General features: G+C 48.5%; 12 protein-coding genes across 12 annotated transcripts; 7 read left to right on the top strand and 5 right to left on the bottom strand.

Moving 5' to 3' along the window:
* Nucleotides 1-173: 173 nt before the first annotated feature.
* FPRO_03951 (uncharacterized protein) lies at nucleotides 174-1,943 on the bottom strand (the record flags this gene model as incomplete). The annotated part of the gene is made up of 7 exons (XM_031223942.1): nucleotides 174-392; nucleotides 438-845; nucleotides 898-1,161; nucleotides 1,207-1,590; nucleotides 1,637-1,683; nucleotides 1,730-1,776; nucleotides 1,822-1,943. 7 exons carry the CDS (start codon nucleotides 1,941-1,943, stop codon nucleotides 174-176), a joined length of 1,491 nt encoding a protein of 496 aa, XP_031089251.1.
* Nucleotides 1,944-2,226: 283 nt separating this feature from the next.
* Nucleotides 2,227-3,882, bottom strand: FPRO_03952 (uncharacterized protein; the record flags this gene model as incomplete). Its single annotated transcript, XM_031223941.1, has 2 exons — nucleotides 2,227-2,658; nucleotides 2,707-3,882. The coding sequence occupies 2 exons, from the start codon at nucleotides 3,880-3,882 to the stop codon at nucleotides 2,227-2,229; spliced, it is 1,608 nt and encodes a 535-aa protein (XP_031089250.1).
* A 578-nt stretch (nucleotides 3,883-4,460) lies between these two features.
* FPRO_03953 (uncharacterized protein) lies at nucleotides 4,461-6,122 on the top strand (the record flags this gene model as incomplete). The annotated part of the gene is made up of 2 exons (XM_031223940.1): nucleotides 4,461-5,848; nucleotides 5,906-6,122. The coding sequence occupies 2 exons, from the start codon at nucleotides 4,461-4,463 to the stop codon at nucleotides 6,120-6,122; spliced, it is 1,605 nt and encodes a 534-aa protein (XP_031089249.1).
* A 1,013-nt stretch (nucleotides 6,123-7,135) lies between these two features.
* FPRO_03954 (uncharacterized protein) lies at nucleotides 7,136-8,311 on the top strand (the record flags this gene model as incomplete). Its single annotated transcript, XM_031223939.1, has 1 exon — nucleotides 7,136-8,311. The coding sequence occupies one exon, from the start codon at nucleotides 7,136-7,138 to the stop codon at nucleotides 8,309-8,311; it is 1,176 nt and encodes a 391-aa protein (XP_031089248.1).
* A 381-nt stretch (nucleotides 8,312-8,692) lies between these two features.
* On the top strand, nucleotides 8,693-9,638 carry FPRO_03955 (uncharacterized protein; the record flags this gene model as incomplete). The annotated part of the gene is made up of 3 exons (XM_031223938.1): nucleotides 8,693-8,758; nucleotides 8,809-9,232; nucleotides 9,289-9,638. The coding sequence occupies 3 exons, from the start codon at nucleotides 8,693-8,695 to the stop codon at nucleotides 9,636-9,638; spliced, it is 840 nt and encodes a 279-aa protein (XP_031089247.1).
* Nucleotides 9,639-9,698: 60 nt separating this feature from the next.
* Nucleotides 9,699-10,203, bottom strand: FPRO_03956 (uncharacterized protein; the record flags this gene model as incomplete). The annotated part of the gene is made up of 2 exons (XM_031223937.1): nucleotides 9,699-9,889; nucleotides 9,933-10,203. 2 exons carry the CDS (start codon nucleotides 10,201-10,203, stop codon nucleotides 9,699-9,701), a joined length of 462 nt encoding a protein of 153 aa, XP_031089246.1.
* A 1,088-nt stretch (nucleotides 10,204-11,291) lies between these two features.
* Nucleotides 11,292-11,561, top strand: FPRO_03957 (uncharacterized protein; the record flags this gene model as incomplete). Its single annotated transcript, XM_031223935.1, has 2 exons — nucleotides 11,292-11,353; nucleotides 11,411-11,561. The coding sequence occupies 2 exons, from the start codon at nucleotides 11,292-11,294 to the stop codon at nucleotides 11,559-11,561; spliced, it is 213 nt and encodes a 70-aa protein (XP_031089245.1).
* Nucleotides 11,562-11,692: 131 nt separating this feature from the next.
* On the bottom strand, nucleotides 11,693-12,832 carry FPRO_03958 (uncharacterized protein; the record flags this gene model as incomplete). The annotated part of the gene is made up of 1 exon (XM_031223934.1): nucleotides 11,693-12,832. The coding sequence occupies one exon, from the start codon at nucleotides 12,830-12,832 to the stop codon at nucleotides 11,693-11,695; it is 1,140 nt and encodes a 379-aa protein (XP_031089244.1).
* Nucleotides 12,833-13,239: 407 nt separating this feature from the next.
* On the top strand, nucleotides 13,240-14,270 carry FPRO_03959 (related to 2`-hydroxyisoflavone reductase; the record flags this gene model as incomplete). The annotated part of the gene is made up of 3 exons (XM_031223933.1): nucleotides 13,240-13,275; nucleotides 13,336-13,752; nucleotides 13,809-14,270. 3 exons carry the CDS (start codon nucleotides 13,240-13,242, stop codon nucleotides 14,268-14,270), a joined length of 915 nt encoding a protein of 304 aa, XP_031089243.1.
* Nucleotides 14,271-14,526: 256 nt separating this feature from the next.
* FPRO_03960 (uncharacterized protein) lies at nucleotides 14,527-15,158 on the bottom strand (the record flags this gene model as incomplete). The annotated part of the gene is made up of 2 exons (XM_031223932.1): nucleotides 14,527-14,758; nucleotides 14,821-15,158. 2 exons carry the CDS (start codon nucleotides 15,156-15,158, stop codon nucleotides 14,527-14,529), a joined length of 570 nt encoding a protein of 189 aa, XP_031089242.1.
* Nucleotides 15,159-17,353: 2,195 nt separating this feature from the next.
* Nucleotides 17,354-18,763, top strand: FPRO_03961 (uncharacterized protein; the record flags this gene model as incomplete). The annotated part of the gene is made up of 6 exons (XM_031223931.1): nucleotides 17,354-17,497; nucleotides 17,550-17,586; nucleotides 17,639-17,880; nucleotides 17,928-18,151; nucleotides 18,202-18,332; nucleotides 18,381-18,763. 6 exons carry the CDS (start codon nucleotides 17,354-17,356, stop codon nucleotides 18,761-18,763), a joined length of 1,161 nt encoding a protein of 386 aa, XP_031089241.1.
* A 1,574-nt stretch (nucleotides 18,764-20,337) lies between these two features.
* Nucleotides 20,338-21,934, top strand: FPRO_03962 (uncharacterized protein; the record flags this gene model as incomplete). Its single annotated transcript, XM_031223930.1, has 6 exons — nucleotides 20,338-20,484; nucleotides 20,533-20,574; nucleotides 20,627-20,883; nucleotides 20,943-21,088; nucleotides 21,137-21,345; nucleotides 21,395-21,934. 6 exons carry the CDS (start codon nucleotides 20,338-20,340, stop codon nucleotides 21,932-21,934), a joined length of 1,341 nt encoding a protein of 446 aa, XP_031089240.1.
* Nucleotides 21,935-22,018: the final 84 nt, after the last annotated feature.

Here is a 22,018-nt window from a genome sequence, read left to right as displayed (position 1 = left end):
TTAATCTGTGAGACCATACTTTGGCGCGTTTCCTACCATTCTCTCTTTTCCTGGAAGTAGTTTGGTCGTTCTGCTTAAGTAGCAGTAGTTCAAATAATATTTCCCATTGGTGACAGCCAACTACTAGACCCTAAAGTAAAATTGCTTAACCCGCCACAACACCCAAACTGCATTTACAGAATGTATCTGAAGTTCTTGTTCTGCATATCAGTCTCATCCACCTGAAGAAGTGTCCCATCCTCAGTGAGGTCGACCTGTCGAGACTCCTCGGGATCTCTCTTAATGCCCTGCTCATTATCGCGACGGCGGTTCTCCCAGGTAAGGTAGAAATAAATACCCACCACGAGAGCAATGGTGATGGCATAGCAGACCATGATTGTGGTGTAAGCAGTCTGTAACGATTAGTGACGTCTCATAGTGGCAGTAGTATTACTCACATGGTAGCCGGGTGCCTCAGTGCTGATAAAGAACTGAGGTCCACTGAGGTTTCCAGCACAGTATCCCAAGAATATCATGGCCATGACAGTGGACTTCTTTGTGAAGCCAGCAATGTTACTAGCAGACAGTGACAGCATGAGAGGGAACGCTGGTGCAACCGCCATGATGAGCCAGAAGCCTGCCAGTCGGGAGAGTTTCTCAGCCGTAGGGAGGAGCTTGATCATCAGAATACCAGCGATGGCCATCAGGTACGTCAGAACAAGAGCAATGTGTCGAGACTTGCGGACATATGTCGTGAAAACAGCGACAAGAATGACGGTCGTAAGTTGGAAGGCTGATGCAGGGAGACCCATGAGGATAGTCTGCTTCTCATCGTAGCCGAAGCTCTTGATGACAATAGTGCTGAACTGTTGTCGCATATCAATATCGCGCTATCATGATCGTAGAAGGAATACTCACGCTGGTGGTTCCACCATTGGGAATGCAGATGATAAAAGAGAAGAAAAAGAACCACCAAGACTTGACGTCCTTCATAGTCTCGATAAACTGCCCGCGATCCCACTTCTTAGTTTGAGTAGTTCTCTGGAATTTCTTCGGTCGAAGAGCAGCAAACTCTCGCTCAGAAGTTGACAGAAACCCAGCGGTCGCAGGGGAATCAGGCAGGAAGAAGAATGTCAAGACAGACCAAGCAATGGTGATGAGACCAAAGATGAGAAAGAGCATCTAATCAAGTCAGCAGAGTATCTAGTCATCGCAAGAGTAACTCACCTTCCACTGCTCAATAGGCCCATGGTAGCTCAGAATGCCATACGCAATCATAGCGCCAACCATGCTCGCCGACGCATTCCCGGCAAACCAGAACGAATGGCGCGATACATGCTCATGAGGCGTATACCACATTCCCGTGATGAGTGAGAACCCGGGACTAATCGCACTCTCAAACACACCGAGAAAGAAGCGCAGAACCATGAGACTAGCGTAATCATGCGCGACGGCGTGAAGAGTGAGGATAACGCCCCAGATAAACATGAGTACGCTCAGATATTTGCCGAGAGGGAATTTGACGAAGCCGAGGGAAATGGGGTATGAGGCGACGAGGTAGCCTATGTAGAAAATGCTCGATGCCCAGCTGAATTGCTGGCCGACGAGTTGCTTTGCTTGTTAGTAGGCTTTTTTCTTCAGCGTGATGAGTACATACCAGATCCTCTCTTAGACCAAGAATAGCGCTATACGCCAAACTCGTCTCTATACAAAGTCAATACCCGTATATTAGTTGACACAATAAACGTACTATCCAAATACTGCAATCCATAGCTGACGATAAGCAACGGCATAAGTCTGCACAATTAGCTCTGAACACCTGTCAGGTCTGGTAGCACATACCTCATATCAATCTTCCTCACAAGCTTCTTCTCCTCCTCCGCGGACAACGTATCAACCGTGCCGTTCGCATCGATATCCATCTCATACGAAGGCGCCGACTCTTTTATTTCTTTGCCCTCCATGATTAAAATTGCGATGTTGCAGGAGTGAAGAAAAAAGAAGGTTAAAACTCAAAGCGTTGGTGGTTTTGAGTCAGTGTCTGGGCGCAAGGGCCCAGTTATATTGCTCTCCTTATCATACCCGCGCTAGCCTTGTTCTGCTTATCAAATTCGGCTCCAAAATCTGGGGTCCCTTGTCTACTACCCCAGATTTGTTGCGTGGGCTGTGAGTGGCCAGTTTAATCGACGAGATAAGCCACGCTTTTTATCGAGGAGATAGTGAAGCTGGAGGGTTGAAGGTATCAATTCATGATGCTGTAGTCTGCTTGCTAACTAACTCGCGAACCGCCTCCATCGATATTCCCTTAGCCGACAGTGTCTTAGCCGATACCACGAGATTGTAGACGCCCTTGATAACGGGGTCTGAAATACTCGCCGAGATCCAATCTCGGTATACAGGGTCATGTGTTTCGATTCCTCCGATCAAGAGTGCCCATTGGAAGCGCTCCAGGAGCTGTACTGGTCCGACGGGAATGGTGTGGTATGCTGCTGAGACTAGTTCTTGAAGTGCACGCTCAATATCAGCTGGGACTGGTGTCTCGCCGAAGAACGTGTCGCGGCTCCGATGCAGGTAGATCTCGAGGGCGTGGAAGATAGTCACAGCTACGAGGGCCATCAGTGGTGGTTTAGTAGATTGTTGGGCACAGTCTCTTGATAAGGTGAAGAGAAAGTTCTGCTCCTGTACGATGTCAGTATACGGTGGTCTCATAGATCACTATCAACTTACCTCTCGTATCTTGTCCAGTTTGGTCCTAATCTCCAGATCCTTCCCAAATACAGCCAGTTCATTACTCTGGCTATACACGTTTATCTCGTATTGTATCGTAATTAAACTGAAATAGACATCCAGAATCCTTCTCTGACTCGTCTCCGGCAGTGTCTCAGACCTGAACCACGTCTCCGTCTGTTCTGGCAATATCGGCATGCGTGACAAAAGCCATATTCGCTGCCTCGTCTCATGCTTCTGGCTAACATAACCCGCAAAAGCAGAACCGCAGCCGAAGAAACCACAGAATACATCGCGATCATAGATATACGTTAAGATGCGCGATAGCGTAACAGGTTCCGACGTCCCCGTGCTCCCGCTAGAATTGGCACAGACCTCATCTAGCGAAAACGTCGTAACATACGCAAGAATCGAGTTACTCAACTCTCGTAATCTCTCCACTTCCAACGGATCTCTTCTCATCCAGAACATATAAAGATACAGAAACGACAACATCATCGCGACGTGGTTCATAGGCGATAATGTCACGAGCGCCTGGCTTAAAAGCTGCGACCCGTTCTGGAAATGCAAATACGACTCCAAAGGCGGTCTATGGCTGAAACCATGATGGATGGCTAGTTCGCTGTGTGAAAAGGCCAGAAGGAAATGCAACGCCATGGGGTTTTGGACTGCAAAGTTGAGGAAGATGGAGTGTGCTGATAGAGCGGCTTTGCGGGTTGACTTCATGGGTGCGAGGACGGTGGAGTGGAATGTCATGGCTTGGACATCGTCGCTCCCGATTGAAGGGGCGGGCTCGGTTGGGTTTGTGAAGGAGAATGAGGGGAAGAGGGAGAGGAGATCGAAGGAGGGAGTTGGGTATAGAATGAGCTGTGATGAGTCGTGGGGGTATTGAGGGAGGGCGATGGGGTTGATGATGTCTTCCGGTGGTATGTCTGGGAAGATCGTTGGTGATGCAGATACCACTTCATTCTCCACGGGTAGAACATCAAACGACATATCAACCGGCAGACCCTCAGACAACTGCAACTCTCCAGACGGCGTCAAAGCAGGCGGCGTAACACTCTGCGAGCCCTCACTGACAGCATCATCAATCTTGGGCACAATAGTCGGCGGCGTCCACCTCTCCCTCTGTTTAATCGGCCCCAAGCCTCTCCTCCTCTCCGCCAGCGGCTGCATCTGCGTCGCCCATCTACACTCGAGTTTGAGCCTCACGCAGCGATTGCACTGCGGCCTCGTCTCGTCGCATTTGACCTTTTTGGTCAGACACGTCAAGCAGCCTAGGCTAGGTCAATAGGGACCGCTTCCGGTTTTTCCGGGGGGCCAGACTCACCGTTTTTAGAGCGGCCGCGTTCTACGCGTTTGCGCTTCGGGGGCTGAGCTTGGCGGGAGGAGGAGGAACTGGATGCATTCTCCATGTGACCTAACTTGGCTTGACTGGGGGGAGACCGGATGAGAAGGTCCTTGTCGAATGAGTGGAAAGGAACTGGATGGCATTAGTTAATCGATCGGCTGCTTTGACCCTTTCTTTTTCGGTCGTTAATCTGAAAGGACGCGACGCCCGGTTCGGCCCCGCCTCTCGCAGCTGATATGTCGTCGATTAAACTGGCCAATCACCATCGCATCACTTTCGAAACTGTGATACGACGAGATGTGAGTTCAACAACGAACAGTTTATTGAGTCTTTCTTATTCCCTTCTTATCTCGTACTCTTCTGTTCCCTCTTTTCTATCTCTAGAATAATTCTTATCGTCAAAATGGGCAATTCCATCTCTTACACCACCTCAGACTGTCACGTCAACCTCCCAGACTCTGGATCTCTCAAAGGTCTTCAGTTCGATTCCAAGTCCCGTCGCTTCGCAGGCGTTCCCTACGCTCAACCCCCCGTTGGAGATCTACGATGGCGAAAACCTCAGCCTTTTCCAAAAACACATCAATATGAATCCTTAGATGGTTCGCCTTTTGACGCAACACATTTTGGACCTGTTTGTCCCCAGGCGAATTACTCTAAGAACGTCAGCGAGCATATCCCTAAACATGCATACAGCGAGGACTGTCTTAGACTCAATATCTGGACTCCTGTGCCTGGCCCAAACGAGCTGAATAAGAGATGGCCTGTCATGGTCTGGTTCCATGGCGGTTGGTTCCAGGTTGGAGATCCAAGTCAAGAAGAGAGTATGGATCCTACCGAGCTCATCTCAACCGGCGGATTACAAGCTGTATTTGTAGCCGTTGGTTACAGACTCAACGTCTTTGGCTTCCTTGCTGGCCAATCTCTTCTTGAAGAATCTAACGGAGAAGCTGTGGGGAACTATGGTCTTTGGGATCAGCGTCTCGCTATGGACTGGGTATTCGAGAACATCTCTGCTTTTGGAGGCGACCCTGACAACATCATCCTGGCGGGACGAAGTGCTGGAGCTTACTCTGTTCTCTCACAAGCACTCTATGACTTCCGAGGCAAAGACTTGCATGGTCGTTTTACAAGAATGATCATGTACTCCAATGCTATTCCCACGCAGCCCAAGACTGTTCAAGACTGCGAGGAGCAGTTTGATGAACTCTGCGAGTACTTCGGTATACCTGCAGACACCAGTGGCGCAGAGAGGCTACGTGGTCTGAGAAGTATCAATGCTGATGATCTATCTTCTGCTATCATGGATCTTAGGAACCATACTTTTCGTCCCGTCACAGACGACCTGTTCATCCACTCGGGTATCTTTGACTACTATCGCGATGGGTCATTTGCGCGCGAGTTCAAAAAACGTGGGCTCAAGCTCTACATAGGAGAAGTTCTTGATGAAGATACTCTCTACGCCGTCACAAACCCTCCTGATCCCAACATCTCTTCTCTCGAGATGCAGATATCCAATTACTACCCGCCTCACGTGACAGATCGTCTCCTCAAGCATTACACCCTTCCGCAAACAAAAGACAAAAAAGCATGGCAGCAGATCTTTGGGCGTATCATTGCCGATGGCCAAGTCAGAGCTCCATCAAGATACCTGGTCGACAATCTGGTGCGCAATGGCGTTGACATCAAAAGTGTTTGGAGATATCTCATTGCATATCGCTTGTCGTTCATAACGAATGACGTTGCTCCAGCCTCGTTTGGTGTGAGCCATGCTATGGACAGGCCTATATGGAAGTAAGTCATGAACCTCAACGTAGATCACTATATTCCAGCCTTGCTAACATGGAGCAGTTACTCTATTACTCATGGACCGACGCCCGCGGAGAGGGAACTTATGGATGCGTGGATAAGGGATCTTAGGGCCTTTGTTTATGATGAAGAGGGATACACATACGGCACCGAACTTACTACAGAGTACAAGGTTATGCAACCGCGGGGAAGTATTGCCATTGAACAAGATGGACGATGGGAAGAGCTTCTACGGGTCATGGATATCTTTAGTGCATGATGGTTACACTTTGGTGATATATTACTTCAACAGCTCTTCTGGTGAATTAGACAGACACTCGCAAAAGTGGAGCTGTACCTCGCTGTTCCCCTCCCAGTATGGCGCCTTGGTCTCAGTCTGGGCAGCGAGATGGAGCCAGCCGACATGCACAGGAAGGATCTATGTGCGGCTCAACCCAATGGACGATGTCTCTTCTTGATCATCTGGCCAACTGTCTACAGCGTACGGCACTCAGTCATCGAGAGCATCATATAATAGATGGAAACGGTCCACTCTATGCCCAATCACCCCAGTGCTAGCCCGGTACTATCCCCAGGTTTCAGACATGGAGCCGAAGTAGAGGGGAAGACAAAAGTCTTTACTCTTGCGGCGTAGAACCAATGGTTCAGAGCCGCGAGGAGAGGCATCCAATAAGAACTAGCCAAAGCCGGGTCTAGGGGAAGAACTCCGGCTTTCCTAGATTCCAATTGGAGATGCGAATCCCTAGATTCCCCCGCACTACCCCAGGTTATCACTCTCATCTCAAATGAGAAATGCAGACTGCAGGTCCTTTTTGTTACCATGAATCAACCACTCGACTCATGACTATTATCACTGCAGTCTACAGCTGCGTCGGCATGTGGACATCCCGCTTCGGTCCAAGGGACTCCACTTTACCGCACCATTTCCAGGACATCTAACTACATTTCTGCATCTTCGGGATAGTATTATGTCACTATGCCGATAGAGCATTGGAGTTTACAGGACTCTTTTAGCCGGAGAAAGAGTTTCAACCAATACATAGACTGGTTCGATCAAGGGTAAAGTGATATAAGACGAAATGAACTTGGCATCTTCGGTGCTAAATAGACCGAGAAAGCAGGCCGTAACGGTCTAATATAATTCTATAAAAGGTCCAGTAATGTCTGATTCCCTTAACTACTCCCAACATAATAACTCTGGTTCCTCTGCAGCCCTTTCTTCACCTTGACTCAATCTCCAAAAGCTTGATCCACGGACCACGCCTACCAACAATGAAGACTTTCCTCGCATTTGCTTCTGTTACAGCCTTCTCCTGTAGCTTTGCTACCGCCGCTCCGCCTTCCAACTACCTCAACTGGAAGACGTTTAAAGCTAATGGAGTTAACCTTGGCGGCTGGCTGCATCAGGAAGCCGTAATCGATCCCAAGTGGTGGAACCAGTACGCGCCTGGTACACCTGATGAGTGGGATTTTTGTGCAAAGCTCAAATCGCAATGCGGTCCTGTTTTAGAACAGCGATACGCCTCTTACATCACGAAAAAGGATATCGACACTATGGCTGCAGCAGGGATCAACGTTATCCGAGTGCCGACTGGATATAACGCTTGGGTCACTGTTGCAGGATCCCAGCTTTACAGTGGAAATCAAGCTCGCTTTCTCAGAACAATATCTGACTACGCTATTAAGAAGCATGGCATCCACGTCATCCTCGACATTCACTCGCTCCCTGGAGGTCTGAACGGCATGGGGCTGGGTGAAAAGGAAGGGAACTATGGCTGGTTCCAGAACCAGACCGCTCTTGAATATTCTTACAAGGCGGTCGACGCTGCCATCCAATTCATCCAGGGATCCGATGTTCCCCAAGGGTTTACCCTGGCCCCTGTCAACGAGCCGGTTGACAATCGAGATATTACAAAGTTTGGCACGCCAGAAGCATTAAGTGATCAAGGGGCTGCTTGGGTTCTTCAGTACTTCCAAGGCGTCATTTCGCGCGTTGAGAAGGTCAACCCCAAGATACCCATCATGCTTCAGGGTGGCTTTCGACCCGTTGACTACTGGGCCAAGTACTTCGCTGCCAGCACTAATCTCGTCTTTGATGTCCACAACTACTACTTCGCTGGCCGCCCGACTACGTCGCAAAATATTGCGGAATTCATCTGCAGTGATGCCAAAAACACTGTTGGTACTGCTTCACCAAAGTTCCCTGGTTTTGTTGGCGAGTGGTCCATCCAGGCTGCAACCAACAACACGTTTGCCAGTCGGGCGCAGAATCTCAACACTGGCCTCAAGGCTTGGGCTGCCTATACTCAAGGAAGCGCCTACTGGACTTGGAAGTTCTTTGGAAATGAGTCGGTTGATGGCGAGGGTACCCAAGGTGATTACTGGAATTACTCCGACTTTGTGAAGATGGATATAATTGACCCATCATTGGGGGCTCCTTGTAAATGAGACGCCTCCAGCCCTACTACTCTGATACACTTATCAATACACGTGTCGCTATGCTCCTAACCGTTAAAATGCAATTTTTTCCTCGGTGTGATTTCTCTAGACTGTTAAAGACAGACAGTCCCTCCATTAGGTCGACACCAGACAGAATACCGGCCAGATGGAATTGATGTAGAGCTCGGTCCAGTTGATTCCTTGAGAGACCACGATGCTCCCGCGTCGTCCCGTATTATAAGCAACAGTCTGTTTAACTTCCCCATCGCATAGTCTTTTGCCCCACTAGGATGTGATGTGATCACGTAACTCAACAAGCTAAATTCTCACCAAGCGCTACCCATCAGAAATCTCAGCCACATCATTGGAAAATCACAACAGACCAGAGTTATGAGTCAATACCAAGGAAGCATCTGTCCCACGTTTGGGGCTTTGCCTATCGAGCAGTATCTTCTTGTAAGTACTCTCTTCTAAGGATTATTCACTTTGCTTGACACCTCGGCCAGAGGAAATGGGACTCAACTTCATCCCTACCTACCAATCAGCAGCGAGACCAGCTTATACAAGCCTTTCTGCGTGAGGATGATATCTCAGCTTTTACATCTTCGACTCTTGATGTTATCTCAAACGGCAAACAAAAATTAATTCACAAAGTTATCGTTCCGTGGCGATCACAGAAGCTTCGTCGTATAGCAGAGAAATACCTCCCTGGTAACAACCTATATGAGAAGTTGGTCGTCTTACGCACATTCTATGGTGGAGTCAATGACGATGCCAAGTTTCGTCGATGGATTTACGACGCAGCAGCTGCTTTTGAGACGATCCTCTCAGCGAGCTGTTCAGAGATACCGAAGATCACTGGTGGCGCATCCTCGACGATGCTTCACTCTTCGATACTGGTGATCAGGGCTGAGAGAACATATATAATAGGTTTCCGGAGCTCGCTTCACCAGAAGTCTGCCGTACCTTCAATGATGGAGATATAGCAGAGGTCAAAGAGGAAGTATCAGCCGTTGTAACTTCACGAGAGTCTGAAGAGGACGACTACGAGGATGCTATTGCTCATGTTTCAGTTTCCAGTTGCTGGTTACTGGTGTTTGATCGAGAGTCGTTTGAGGATGAAGAAGTGCTTCTCGTGTTTAGGGAAAAGAGCGGTAATGTTGTCAGGCAATCTTCCATTAAACCAGGGGGTCTGGAACATATTCCTCACTACATCATGCGTGGATCAATCACCGAGTCTGGAATTTGGCGCGATGCAGAAGTTGGGGAGAAGTACAAAAGCAAAGGAAAGACAATGAGAGAGATTTTACCTGGGATGATTGCAGAAGCCGAGTAAATTCACGATTGTTTCATGAAGCTAGGATTACTTGGTACTGTATTAGATGGGGTAACTTTATCACAAAGCCATTCTATACTGAACAAACTGGCTCTCAGCAAGAGTATCATAAAGCTTCCGTGCCGCAGTGTTATCATGCTTGGTAACCCACTGCACCCTCATAAACCCCTTCTCCCTCGCAACATCCGCCACAGCCTGCGTCAACTTCCTCCCAAGACCCTCCCCACGAACTTCCGGGTCGACAAACAAGTCTATCATGTCAACACCACTCCTCAAGCGACAGTCTTTACTTACCGTTTAGTAAAAGAATCTGCTTCTCGCTCCAAGGCGTCTGCTCCGGAAAGAAATGCGCTATCCCAACTAATTTCTTCTCCTCCTCTTTAACCTGTCGAACGACCAGCGCCTGCAGTCCATTCTTCTCCTCGATGATGCGGTCAAAAGTTCGTGCGTATTGATTCTCGTCGATCTTGGATTTATAAAAGTCGATGTAGGCGCGGAATAATTTGGACCATTCTTCGAAGTCGCTGCGGACTGGCTTCTCAATATGATATGTTGCTGAAGACATTGTGGTGATGGGATGAGTGAAGGGCGTTATCGACGAGGGGAAGTTCTGAAGTCAAAGGCGCTGTTTAAAGGTTCGTTATCGGCTCCGAGAGGCCGGTTCCGAAGATTCGGGCCGGTCTTGGGCTAAAGACCGGGAGTGTCGCCGGCATGATATCTCCTTTATCACAACCAGTGTGAGTCAATCGACTTATGAGTGAAGTTTGGCGCTAGCTGCCAGATGTTTAGTCGGGTCAAAGTCGCTGATAACAGTATTGGCTGTAATGCTGTCTCAAAATGGTGGTTGAGGAGATCCCAAATATGATGTCATGAAGCATAACTCCGCTTCTGGCCTCGAACGACATTTACACAAGCAAGTCAGGTCAATGTTGCTGACTCAAATGGATTGAAAACTTTGATCACATTGACTCAGGGGCTGCAATCCTCCTCATATAATCACGGACTTCGGCCAATGGATCTCACCCAGCGTCGTGTGCTCAAGCGCATCTCGTATAGAAAGCGGGACGGACCCCGGATCACGACCCGAGAGGTACGGGATTAGATCCTTATGCGGCAAGAATTCATGTGGATCCTTTCGGAACATTATGGCCGAGCACTATTCGTATGCTGGTCTGATAGCTTTATATCTCTTTAACCATACGCTACAGTGGCTAGGGGAGGAAAGAAAACACAGTACCTCAATGCTAAGTGACAAAAATACTTAGGTAATATAGCCTAAGCTTAGGATGACTTTTGCTAAGTTTATTTTGACACCCCACAGTAAGGTTCGCTGTTTTCTTGCCAACCGAGGAGTGGGTAGTAGTTGTGGTCAGAGACATGCACATATTCCCAATGTTCATGCAGAGTAACGGCCTCTTCAGGCGACTCTAGGCTATAATCGGCAGGTGAATCCTCCAATCCATGTATGAGGTGAGATTAAGGTGGTATAAACCCCTTTGCAACATCGGCTGCACAGAAATAGGAATGTGGTCAGCTAAAGGATCCAATCCTAGTAATTGACAAGTCACATACCTACATCACTATATAAAAGACACCGACGAGCCGAAGAATATGTTTCATTCCCATTACTCAACCACATCACAACCACCAAAAATGCAGTTCTCCATTTTCAGCATCCTGGCCATCGCCACCGTTGCCATCGCGGCTCCCCAGTCGTATGTCATTCCCTCATGAGCAGACCTTATTGACAATTGGTTGCTGACTTTGTATAGTGCCTGTGAAAACGGCGGCTTGTTTTACTCCGACCCAAAGACTCTTGAGCCCTGCAAGTCAGCCTGTGCTGGTGGAACTTGTGCTTTCCAGGGGACCTGCGAGACAGACCCTAACATCCCTCTTCTCTGCTTGGCCAAGTGCACTTGCTAAGCGTCTTGGTGAAACATGGTGACGAGGCGGATGGTTTATGATTGATGAGGATTATTCATGTCTTGATAGCCATAGTACCAGATTCTTCTCACTAAGTGGATATGGTTGACCAGCAAAGTCGTTTCTGTCCTTCATCTCCTGAATGCGAGCAGAAGAAGATCTTCAAACCGTGAACCACCAATTGCGGGCTGCTGGTGCTCTGTGAATTGACTTAACGTCACCAAATAAGGCCCCGGCACTTTCCAAGCGGCAGCCTCCCAAGCACTCTCACTATCCGCATTCCAAAGCGTTATCCGCACATCAAACGGCAGAGCCTCAACACAAAGTGAATGCATCGTATATCCCCTTCTCAACGAACTATACACTGCCAAAAGGATGTTGCAAACCATTATAGTGCGTCTGACATTCTCAGAGAATAGCCATGCTTTCCAGGGACTCAGTGTGCTGGGTAGTTGAGTAGGCGCACGTTGCCATAACTGATGAGTCAGAGCCCACATCTCTTCGTTGTCGCGTTCGATTTCATCTTCGCTTGTGTCGTGGCACTCCAGAAGACGAATTATTTGCGCGAGGCTAATTGCTTGCGCGTATGCAAGCGTGTCTGCGAATGTGCTGGTGCGTTTGGAAAGACGAAGGAGACGTCTGATTGTAAGGCGGAGGGCATTGAGGCGACTGTCAGCGAGATAATCGCCCGCGATGTGATAGCTGTAACAAACATCGCGAACTTGTTTGATTGGTGGTGGTAGTGGGGGATTATATAGTGCAGAGTGGATGAAAGAGGTCTTGCCGTGCTCAGCAAACTGGCCTGGAAAGGTTCGAAGCATGTCCGACAAATGGTGAAGCGTTTCCTGATCAAACACCCGCACAATCTCGAGATGCAATGGATTAAAGATTTGGATACCATTTTGCATGGGCTTGCTCATGACTCCAAGACCATGTAATCTTGCCAAGTCTGATTCCGCCAGAGGAGGTCGAGAGCCATCATAGTAATCATTAGAGAGGACTTGTCGAATGAAGATCTGTAGCCTTGTGTCCAGGACGCCATGGAGCAATAAACGTGACAAGCTCTGAGATCTCTGTTCTTCCTTGAGCTTTCGAGCTTTGAAAACACTTTTGAGTGTCTCTTTGTGGATAACCAGAGGTGCAGGGGCTGGCTCATTGGCGTAACGACAGGGAATACGCTTGGTGGAGCATCTCTCGCAGCAGGGACTCGCGAGATTGCAGCGCCGTCGGGCTTTGACGCAAGCTTGGCACGATCTCTGTAAAAAGCCCATTCTGCATTGGCCTTTATGTGCACTAATTGATGATTGCGGATGGGAAGAGAATGTTTCTTTGATGAGGGAATACTCGAACGATGCTTGACTAATCATCAGCGGCAGATACGCGTGTCCCCAAAAAGGACTAGTCTCCAAAATAGTTTAGCTTCCACCTGCTGGCTAAAAGAGGTTTAGACTCCACCATCTTCACGACGAGATGAGCTTGGATCGAGGCCATGATAATGATGAATTGTCTCGATGCTGAGAAATCATTTGCATCTGATTATATCTTATACTGAGCTGGGAGTCTATAAGTATTCCAGGCATTTCCGGTCATGTAGCAACATCACCAAACACAATTGGCCTGCATTTGCAACTCAAACATCTACTTACCCTACATCTTTTATTTTATCCCTACTTTCACAATGTCTACTGAAATCAAGAACGTCATGGTTCTCGGAGTGAGTCTCCCTTCTTACATCCTTTTGGGACATTGAATTACTGGCTAACAAATACAACAGGGTCGCGGAAATCTCGGGCCATATCTCATTAGAGCACTTGTTAAAGTAGGCTTCAACGTTTCTGTCCTCAGCCGCACTTCATCCAACGTCACAAACTCAACGTTCTTGGATGCTGCAGTTATTAAGTCCGACTACACTTTCCCGTCTCTTGTTGACGTCTTTACGGGACAAGATGCTGTTATCTCTACCCTTTCGACCGCCAATATCGCAGAGCAAAAGATCGTCATTGACGCTGTTGCAGCTGCAAAGGTCAAGCGATTCATGCCAAGTGAGTTTGGGAGCGATACATCCGTCGATGGTCTGGAGAAGATGGCGCCTTTCCTTAAGGGGAAACAAGACGTTATGGACTACGTTAAGTCTAAAGAAGCAGACGGGCTGTCTTGGACAGCGATTTTCACTGGCCCTTGGATTGACTGGGTAAGTCTGTGGACTAAAAATAAGCAGAGCAAAGGAATATTCTGACCAATTATTAGATGCTGGTCGAAGGTAAAGGACTGCTTTGCTTAGACGTCAAGACCAAAGCTGGTGAGCTTGTCAACTCAGGCGAACCAAAGTTCACCGCTACGACCGCGTCACAGGTCGGCCAAGCTACAGCTGCTGTACTCCTCCGTTCAGATAAAACCAAGAATGAGTATGTTCATGTCGCATCTTATAATACTTCTCAGAACCAAGTCATCGACGCTCTCGAGAGAATGTCAGGCACCAAGTTCCAACTCGAGAACTTGGACAATAAGGACTTGTACGCTCGCGCAACAAAGCATATCGAGGAAGGCAATTGGGGCAGAGGGTACTATGAGCTGGCTACAGCGACTGTCTACAGCGATGCGCCTGTTACATATTTCCCTGATAAAGCGGCTCATTGGATGAAAGTGCTTGGTCTGGTTCAGGATGAGACCTTTGATGAAATGATCTCCCGTGTTTTAAAGACTGTTTGAGTCTAGGACACAATGCATAGGAGACAGGATCATGAGACGTCACGTGATATGGTTATATACCTCGGCATATAAAACGGCCTCACCGCCATTGCCAAGCCAATACACCACGGTATTCCCGAACATTGCACCAGGATATAAATATCATCAATAGTATTCATTGTTCATATCTCCTGTGTTATTCATGGAGACTGTCATGCGAAAATCATGCAAAGCTATATGCCATAACCAACCCATCCCAACCGTTATTCATTTCCATTTAGTGCCAGAGAGCATCGTTGGGCTTGATGCCCTTCTCCTTGCAGTGGTCGTAATACAACTTGGAGAAGCTGAAGAGATCAAGAGTGAACTTCAAGGTATCATCGTCATTGAGGAACTCAATGCTACCAGTGATGGTAAACACGATATCAGTGTCGTCCTGGACAGACAAGGTGTGGATAACGCCGGGGTTCTCGCAAACCCAATCTCCAGGTCGGGCAACCCAGTCGTACCTGGATCGCGATAGATTAGCATCTCAATCTCGTACAAGGTTAGGGGACGGGGGGTAACATACTCCTTGTAGCCCCATTCTCCTGACATGGTGATGGCTGTAACGGTACCGCGATGTCGGTGCTTGCCCAGGCTGGCAGCGACCTTTGATCGAAGGCCGACGACGAAAGTGCCCGTCCTGTTCTCCATGCGCATGGGCTTCAGCTCAATGGGTCCGATCCAGGGAAACCAGAGCGTATCGGTCTTTGCGTTGATATAGACATCGGGGGCGCTGTACTTGTCGACAAACGCAAGCTCATCCCGCTCGTGCTCGTTGAGGGCGGAGCCATCCTCCTTGGGTCGCTCGGGGAGCTTGGAGACGGGCTCGGGGACGAGATCGGGGGTAGTAGTTGAAGGAGCCATTGCTATAATTTGGGTGAGGCGTAGATATGTTGTGCAGTAGTAGAAAAGTGTAATAGAAGGTTTAAGTGCCAAGTTGTACTACGGGCCGTTCCTGGGCTGGATTTATTAAATGCAATTTTGTAAAGCTGCCAGGACCCTTGAGGCGAACGAAGGAGCGGAGCCGATGAGGGGAAAGGATGACTATTGATAGTAAGACGATTGGTTGCGCTTGTGGGCATTCGAAACGCGTTGTCCGCGGTGTAAATCCTTAGTCTCGGGGCATACCGCCATTTCGAGTACTAGACTGCCTCTGACTCGCGATAGCTCTACTATTCTGGAGCGATAGCCCGCTTCCCGCCCACAAACCGCCCATAGTCTCAACGGCTTCTGAACTCTAGGGGCCTTTAGGCATTAAAAGCTGCTAATATTTGTGAGGAAGGGTGATATGCTAGCGGAGTTTGAGAGGCGAAACTGTGGTTTTGCCTGGAGGTGACGATCTTGTCTGCATGAAGCCTCATCATGCAACGTCAAGCACAGACCGCATCCCGTTCTGCGCGCCCCTGATGCCTATCTTCCTCTTCTGGCAGAAGGATTCAGGCAAACTCCACAGACGGTGTTTGCCGTACGCGTACTGGGCGTACAAGAGAATTGCGGTAAGTGTAGCATCGCTTTTAGGCCATAACCCACTGGCTGGTCCACTGGTCTAAACCGTTCCGAAACTAGACGACCCCAGATCCGCTGCGACGTTGGAGGTTGCGCTTTGATGAGACTTGAGAGTAGAAAATGCCGTTGTGCCAAGGAGCCAAGGTTGTGCCGTGGTGGCATACCCGACTATTCGGAATATTTTATCTCAATTATATATATAAATGATAACTGATTGGAGGATTCGGGGCGATTGGGTAGGAGGATTGGATACCTTGTTTAGACGCGCTGTCGCGGCGAGCAAAGACCCTGAACCAACAGCCAAGACTACGCATTGCAAGATACATACACTTTCACAGGGGTTCAGTCCTTGCTTTTTATGCTCGATCTTTTTTTCTTTTCTTTTCTTTATCCAGCCCAGGCCCCTGGGATCCTCAATCTTGGGTTCTGAGATCGTCACCGAAGCAAAACCTCGCATTGCTACCTTACAGTTCGGCCTGAAGCTAGCCTAGCCAACCTCGCCCCCCCCGGAAGTCCTGTATCCGCCAGGCTAGTAGGGGAAGCCCTTCTTTTGTGGTTGCGGCACGACACCCGCGTAACTACCGTCTCCCCCCGCGCGGCCTCCGCGGCAGATTCTGGGTCTTGTTAATTTTGCTTAGCCTTACGAGCTGATGCGGGAACGAACCCGTGTTGATGCTATCGATGTTTAGCGCGGGTTATGGCGCCAGCGCAGAGAAGCGTCTGCCTCACTATTACACTAGGTAAGGTATCTGCAAAAAGAAAAGTTAAAAGAGTCAGAAAATGCTGACATGCCACGTGAAGAATACTCGCAGATTGAGTTCTGCGAGATGGTCCACTCTCGATATTAACTGTCAAACAATGACAAGGTTTGGGGTCACTGACACTTGTGGAATCTCGATGTGACAATGCACCTCATCTTTTCCAAGTGAATCCTTCGAGTGTGCCCAGAGATTACCCGCAGAGCCCAGAGCCAACCTTGCCGCTACCAACTTAGCAGTGAAGAACCAAACCGAGAACGGGATAACCAAGTCTTGACCTAAACACGCCGGTGGACCCGTCGAATGTCACATTGTGGAACCGACTAGTTCGCTAGCCCGACTCCTTAGACCTCATCCAGCGACGATCACAACCGTTGAGGCCTACAAGCGCGCTTTGAAGTTCACCCAAGTTGTATTTTTTACGAGGGGACCTTGACACGATCATCGCCAGCTTTGAAGCTACCTGCGTTCCCCTTTAGTTCCCAGGTCCACATACCGGTTCGTTTCGAATAGATAAATTAAAATGTTTCCTTTCGGGGAACTCTTTCCCTCCCCCCCCTGGCGTAATTATACATATCTCTCGCATTGTATCCATCCTCTCGGGTTCGCGTTGGTCCTTTCGCTCTTCTCGTCATCTCTCTCTTTTCCCATCTCCAAACTTTGATCTGTATGGTTGGGCTGCCCCCCCTCTGGTTCTTGAAGAACTGAGTGAGCAATAAGCTTTGCAAACCTTGATTCGCGGAGGTATTTGCTCTTTTTTGCTGTTTGCCTCCGTGGACGGGGGATACGGCGAAGATGGAGTCCAAGCAGACGGACCTTTGGGTCGTGCTGTTTGTCACTTTTGCTGCTGCGACTATCATTACTATCCTTCGGTTATTGAGTCGTCGGCTCAAGAGGATTCCATTGTCTTGGGACGATTACTTTGCTCTTTGTGGATATGTGAGTTTTTTGAGCTGCTGTGAGTGAGGTTGTTAGTGCTGACAATTTTGAGGCCATTTCTGTTGGTTGGATTATTATTATTCCCTACTGTAGGTTCCCGCACAACGACCAACGACCGATATCGATACTAACACTACCAAGGGGTCAATCATGGTCTTGGACTACATATTACGGATGTCACAAAAATGAGGAACATTACCTTGGAAGATGCATTGTATCAATCGAAACTTCTGCTCTTCATCGCCGAGCTCTTCTACGCCTTCGGTCTATTCTTCGCCAAAGTCTCGATTCTCAGTCTCTACTGGCGCATGTTCCGGGTCAGCAATATCCGACTCCCGATTCAAATCCTCTTCGGATGCGCCATCGTCTGGATCATCTTCCGAGTATGTACATCACGATCAATCAAGGCTTCTAGGCTAATTGGTAATAGATCTTCATGGGTATTTTTCATTGTGTTCCCGTCGATGCGTTCTGGGATTCCAAGGCAGGCGGTTACTGCGCCATCGAGGATAAGAAGTTCTTCTTTGGCACAACGCTGGTACACGCTGCCATTGACATTGCTATCTTGATCCTGCCAATGTGGCAGATTGGCAAATTGCAGCTGCCCATGATCCAGAAGGCTGGTATCATGGTCATGTTTACCTTTGGCTTCTTGTAAGTGACATTTACATTGGGCCAATTGATGGAGTTACTGACAGAGCCAGTATTTGCGCTGCCGCTATCCGACTTATTGTCGCTGCTCGCGTCTTTAATGACAAGTCCGCAGATTTGACTTGGAATATTTGCGACATTGTCATTTGGGCAACAGTCGAGGTCAATCTGATCAACGTTTCCGGTACGCCTCAATTCGAATTACTCACTCAACGATATCTAACATGTACAGCTTCACTGCCCACGATTCGACCCGCGTGCACGTACATCTTCACCTGCACGCATCCCCGAACCAGAACAGGCGCCAGCTCAGGAAGTTACCCCAACAGCTACGGCCGCAGCCAAACCAAGCAATCCATCCGTCTCGACACCATCAACAAATCCACGCCCAACGACGAATCTTCCTCAACACACCAACTCGCCGAATCCGACGACGGCGGTGGTCGAGGCTCAGTATCAGACTTTGAGAGCCACGCCATCGACCGGTTCAGACCAGCGGGCAACAAGTACACATCTACAGTCACGGGTCAAAGTCCAGGCACTGGAGAATTCGGCGCAAACTTTGGTGGTATTCTCGTCAAGAATGAGACGACGGTTCACGTTTCCAGACACTGATCAAACTGGTACAACGAACTTGAATTAGAATGGAGTCTCGGAAAAGCGATGTTATGGATATACCTTGCAACTTAGAGTACAGTAAAATAATTAATAGCGATGATCGAGGCATTTGGACCCAGATACTAGGAACCATTCCAACCAATCGCAACCTGGGCGTGATGATTTTGGTGACATTAGTGGATGGGCCCCTGCGTCTCAAGCGTCGACTCTAGGATTGATCCGCCGTGTCTCGTCTCAGCACCAAAGCAGGTTTTCTCCAGCGCCGAATCCACTGAAGAAATGTCACGGATCATTCCGTTGCAGATTCTCAGAGACTGTTTTCGTACCCATCTCCACTGCCGGCGACATGTCTCGTCTGTTAGACCCCACGCATCCGTAACTATTTGACCCGTTCAGTTCCACAAACCTCAGTCCGTGGACGCTTAAGCTTCGGGCGGCTGTCACCAAAATGTCATTCTACGCATTGACTTTTGCACTGACGTTACCAAAAAGTCTAGAACTTGATAAACTGAGGCTGACGATATGACACTGCAAGGTCAACACCGTTCTTGCTCTAGTGAACTTCACTTTTGCTTTTTCCACGTGCATCTCAGCGTAGTCCTGCGTCTGCGACCAGACAAACTCAATGTCCAATAAGAAACAGTGCCCTGATGGCGATCAGACGCATCAAGGTAGCATCGTGTCTTTTTGGTGACGGTCTCGGAAGTTGGCAAGAAATACTCCGGAACTTCCGCCAATGTGAGCGACATGGCACCATTTGCGCTAGATGCGTCGGAGACAGGGTCAGGGCTTCGGCACTTGGAGACTGAAGTGAGGGGAAGCGAAGCCGCGATATTGGGAGAACGCCAAATATTGGGTTTAGCAGTCGATAACGGCTGCGCTATAGTTTCAGCTGGTTCTTGGCATTTTAACGAGGTTGGTGGCGTAGAAAGAGTTCAAAGACTGCCGGACCAAGCTTTTAGGTGCCGTAAAGTTGCCTGCGTGATGTCAACAGGGGTTTCTTGGGAAAAGACATCTTGACAACGGAACTAGACCGACTACGAGTCGCTCTGAAACATGATCGGCATGCAACCTCTTGCACTGAAACTGCGAGAATGCCGATATCAGCGGTATCACAAGATCGGCCAGAAACACGATTGGGAAAGTGATAGTTTATGTTACTGATCGCATATCGTAGTTCGCCGAGACTTGCAACCCTGGTCTTGAGGTACTTACCCTGTCGCGAACCTCAAGGCGAAGTTTATTCTCAGCAATTCACTGACGATGCGAGGAACAGCATAAAATATGTCTTCTAGTAATAATGACTTGTGCTGTTTTGTGAATGAGGTCAAATCTCAGTCCTGCAAGTGTCATCCTATTTGAGCCTTGGCTGCTTATTCGTGATGTCATCCCGCGCCCTTTGGAGAACATGGACTGGGCGGAACTGCGCTCTAATCGCCTTTAAACAGATGCTCGATGAATGAACAATACCTGCTTTTTTCATCATCTAGCACGAGACCTGCGATTAATTTCTGGAACATCTACACTTTGTGATTTATCCGCGCTACTATATACTCCTATCTTGACCGATTATGGCACCTTCAAGGGCAATGCTCTCGAAGAGAGGAGAGGTATTCGCGACACCAACGAGCAAGATGCCGATGCTGGATGTAGTCAACGATCTATGGCACGCAGAAACAAACCCGGAAGGATACATCAGTCTCGGAGTCGCTGAGAATGTATATGCTCAATTGGGACACTAATGATACAAGACTGATACCTAGCAGACATTGATGCACAAAGAACTGATTCAACACATCACCCAGAATGTATTTACTCGACAACGACGACAGAAGTATCAGTTATGCTGACAGCCAGTAGTTCAACCTCGATAGTCATGCTTTAACAGCCGGTGATGGTTTCACTGGCTCTCACCGTCTACGAAATACCCTCGCAAGATTCATCAACCGCCACTTTAGCCCATTTGAAGACATCACCAAAGATCAAGTCATTGTCACCTCGGGCGTAGGTCAGGCCATCGAGCTCAGTGGCTTCGCGCTCTGCGACAAAGGTGATGGCGTTTTGCTTTCGCGACCGCACTATGGAAACTTCCCTATCGATCTGGGCTATAGAGTTGAGTGAGTCAACATCTGACTTTACTGGCTGTAGCGGGTTTAGTCTATCTAACCTTTTATAGAGCCAAGATTGTCGGTGTCTCATTTGGAGATGTAGATCCCTTTAGTATTGAGACGGTTACTTATTATAAGAAAGCCTTGGAAGAAGCTGAAAAGCAAGGGATCCGGGTCAGAGTGTTCTTACTATGCAACCCCCATAACCCCTTAGGTGAGTATGTACTTATTCTTATTGTAATTTCTTCTAATCGTGTCCCAGGTCGATGTTATACCCTCGAGGTTCTGGAAGCGTATATGCAATTCTGTCAGAAGCATAACCTACACCTCATCAGTGACGAGGTATATGCTCTGTCGGTCTGGAAGAACCCAGAAGCCCCTGGTGCACCGGAATTTACTTCAGCTTTGGCTGTCAACCCGGATGGCCTGATTGATAGAGATCTGCTGCATGTCCTATGGGGAATGGGCAAGGTATAGCACTGCATAGCCAAGGAGTTGAGGGACACTGACGTCTTGATAGGACTTTGGTTCCTGCGGCATCAGGATAGGCTGCCTCATCAGTCGAAATGAAACGTTTCTACGAGCTTGCGAAGCAAACTCTTACTTCTCTGGCCCTTCATCTCTAGCTGACCTCGCGACCGCACGTGTTCTTTCCGACGATGCATTTATCGAGAACTACATTAAAACAAATCGATTCCGGCTGGCAGAGAACTATAAGCTGACAACCGAGTTTCTCAAGAGTCGAAAGATTCCCTATAAAGAAGGATCCAACGCGGGACTGTTCGTCTGGGCTGATCTATTCCAGCCCTTGCGCGCACAGATCGACGTTACTTTGCAGAAAGAACACAGAGAAGATCTTGACAGAGGACAGAGGACTCTTGAGTCGAGTTTGCAAGACACCTTGTTAAAGCACAAGATCTTCTTGGCTCTCGGTGCTGATTTTGGAAGCGATGTACCTGGCTGGTTTCGAATCGTGTTTGCTCATGAAAAGACATATCTGCACTTGGGTCTGGAGCGCATGATCAAAGCTATTGAAGCTTTCCGTGGTCAGCTTGAGTAGATAAGAGGTAAATGATTACACGGCAGGGATTGTAATGTGTCAAGAGCTTTATCTTTATACCTCGATTAGCTCTACCCAATGCTC

The sequence above is a fragment of the Fusarium proliferatum genome, assembly GCF_900067095.1.
Source record: "Fusarium proliferatum ET1 genome assembly, contig: FPRO_scaffold014, whole genome shotgun sequence".
Classification (NCBI taxonomy): Eukaryota; Fungi; Ascomycota; class Sordariomycetes; order Hypocreales; family Nectriaceae; genus Fusarium; species Fusarium proliferatum.
Note: the sequence above shows the minus strand (reverse complement) of the source record. Positions and strands in the feature narration are given on the sequence as shown.